At 38.5% G+C, this 2,200-nt stretch overlaps 1 protein-coding gene across 1 annotated transcript in view; it reads left to right on the forward strand.

The window, feature by feature from the left end:
• Window positions 1-1,060: 1,060 nt before the first annotated feature.
• The window catches only part of LOC101359090 (17-beta-hydroxysteroid dehydrogenase 13-like), a gene marked incomplete at both ends in the record, with an annotated part of 6,724 nt that continues 5,584 nt past the window's right edge, over window positions 1,061-2,200 (forward strand). Inside the window, one exon of the mRNA XM_004391149.2 lies at window positions 1,061-1,192. Coding sequence (XP_004391206.2) covers window positions 1,061-1,192 — 132 coding nt within the window. The remainder of the gene's footprint in view (window positions 1,193-2,200) is intronic.

A 2,200-nucleotide genomic window follows, 5' to 3' on the forward strand; every position in this document is an offset into this window, starting at 1 on the left:
CCTTTTGGTTAGCAGCCAGACTCTTAGCCACTGTGCCACCAGGGCTCCATTAGAATGACAATGATCAAAAAACCAGGAAACATTAGGTGTTGGTGAGGTGGTGGAGCAACTGGAGACCTCATCCATTGCTGGTGGGGATGTAAAATGATGTAGCCACTGTGAAAAAGTTTGTCAATTTCTTAAAAAGTTGAACATAGAATTACCATATGACCCAACAATCCCAATCCTAGGCATATACCTAGAAGAAGTGAAGGCAGGAACACAAACAGAAACCTGTACCGTAATGTTCATTGCAGCGCTTTTCACAATAGCCAAAATGTGTAAGCAACTGAAATGTCCATCAACAGATGAATGGATAAACAAAATGTGGTATATACATATAATGGAATATTATGCAGCTGTCAAGAGAAGTAAATTTCTGATGCATGCCACAACATGGATGAAACTTGAAAACGTGCTGAGTGAAATAAGTTAGTCACAAATGGGCAAATACTGTATAATCTCATTCATCTGAATAAGCAAATATATAGAAACCAAGGATTATTAATGGTTACCAGGGATGGGAGGGAGAGAGAAAGGGAGAGTTTGTGTTTGGGGGTATTAAGTTTATGTGAAGGTGTTGGGATATTTTGGAAAAGGATAGCAATAATGGTGACACAACGTGATAAACGTAATCAACGTCATTGAATTGTAAATGTGAACGTTGTTGTATTGGCAGATGTTTTGGTGCGTATACTTTCACTACAATAAAAAATATTTTAAAAGTTTGGTCAGAGCTTATAATCAGCATTGATATTAATTTCATTTTATTTATAAGCTTTCAAAATCCATGATGCACTAGATACTGACATTTGGATATAAAGTAATAAACTAGTTTATCCCACCTTTATGACAACATTCCCTCTGCTGCATTCACTGTTTGGACTACAAGTTCTTTCTTGCCTGAACTCTGATAGACCTCACCCAAGTCGAATAAAGAATTTAATCCCTGGATAACAGCAACCCCAAACTTTGAGTTTTTATAACACACCGTATGAATGTGTTCTTTTAATATCAAAAGATAAAGAAAGAAGTGGGTGATGTGACCATCGTGGTGAATAATGCTGGGGCAGTATATCCAGCCGATCTTCTTAGTACCAAGGATGAGGAGATTACCAAAACGTTTGAGGTCAACATCCTAGGACATTTTTGGGTGAGTATGAATCAGAAAAATCCCTGGTTTGTGCACGGCTAGACACCTCCATTTAAGGAACATAAAGTTCATGATTGAGTTTACATCCTTCTGGGTAGGAGACCGGCCAGAAGATCTTCGCCTTAAGAATAATCAAATTAGAGTGGTAGAGCCACAGCAGCTCTGGCGAAGCCCCTCAGGATGTAAGTTACTTGGTCTGTCTCATCCTCCGGTATCTCATACAGAGCCTGGCACAGACCAGGTACTCCGCAAATATTTGTGGAATAGCGGAAGTAACAGATAGAAATCAAAAACCCTACATATTAAAATAGCATAATCTAGGGAAGTCTGGGGACTTCCAAATTATGCTAAGTAAAATGTCATTCAAAATATCCCAAATTTAATAGAGCTTATCAGAGGAGGGCATGTGATTATGAAGGACTTTCACTTACTAAGACACATATTTCTGTAGTAGTTGAAGTTTTTATAAAAAGCATTATAACTTTGTAAAAAAAAATTGTACTTTTTTGAGAACCAGAAGCAGCTAGAAATTAGAATAGCAATAAAGAAGTTAAAGAGGCAGCTCTGAGTCAGACTCCATATCAGTTGCCATTGAGTTGATTCCGACTCAGAAACCCTATAGGAGAGAGTAGAACTGCCTCATAGGGTTCCCAAGGCTGTAATCTTTATGGAAGCAGATTGCCACATCTTTCTCCTGCTGACCTTTTGATTAGCAGCCAAGCACTTAACAACTCTAACCCCAGGGCCCTTTCTGAGTCAGACTGCCTGGGTTCGTGTCTTAACTCTGCCAATAATGGCATGAATAACTTACTTAACTTCTTTGAGTCTCAGTTTTCTTACGTGAAATACACATAATAGCGTTAACTCCACAAGGCTGTTGGGCAAAGTCAAGGGGTTAATACATACAAGCACTTAGAACAGTCATCAATAAATATTAGCTAGTATTATTTCATTGCAATCCCATATGTGTGGAGTAGAACTGCTCCATGGGGTTTTCAAGGCTGTGAT

The sequence above is a fragment of the Trichechus manatus genome, unplaced genomic scaffold (assembly GCF_000243295.1).
Source record: "Trichechus manatus latirostris isolate Lorelei unplaced genomic scaffold, TriManLat1.0 scaffold01221, whole genome shotgun sequence".
NCBI classification, from domain to species: Eukaryota; Metazoa; Chordata; class Mammalia; order Sirenia; family Trichechidae; genus Trichechus; species Trichechus manatus.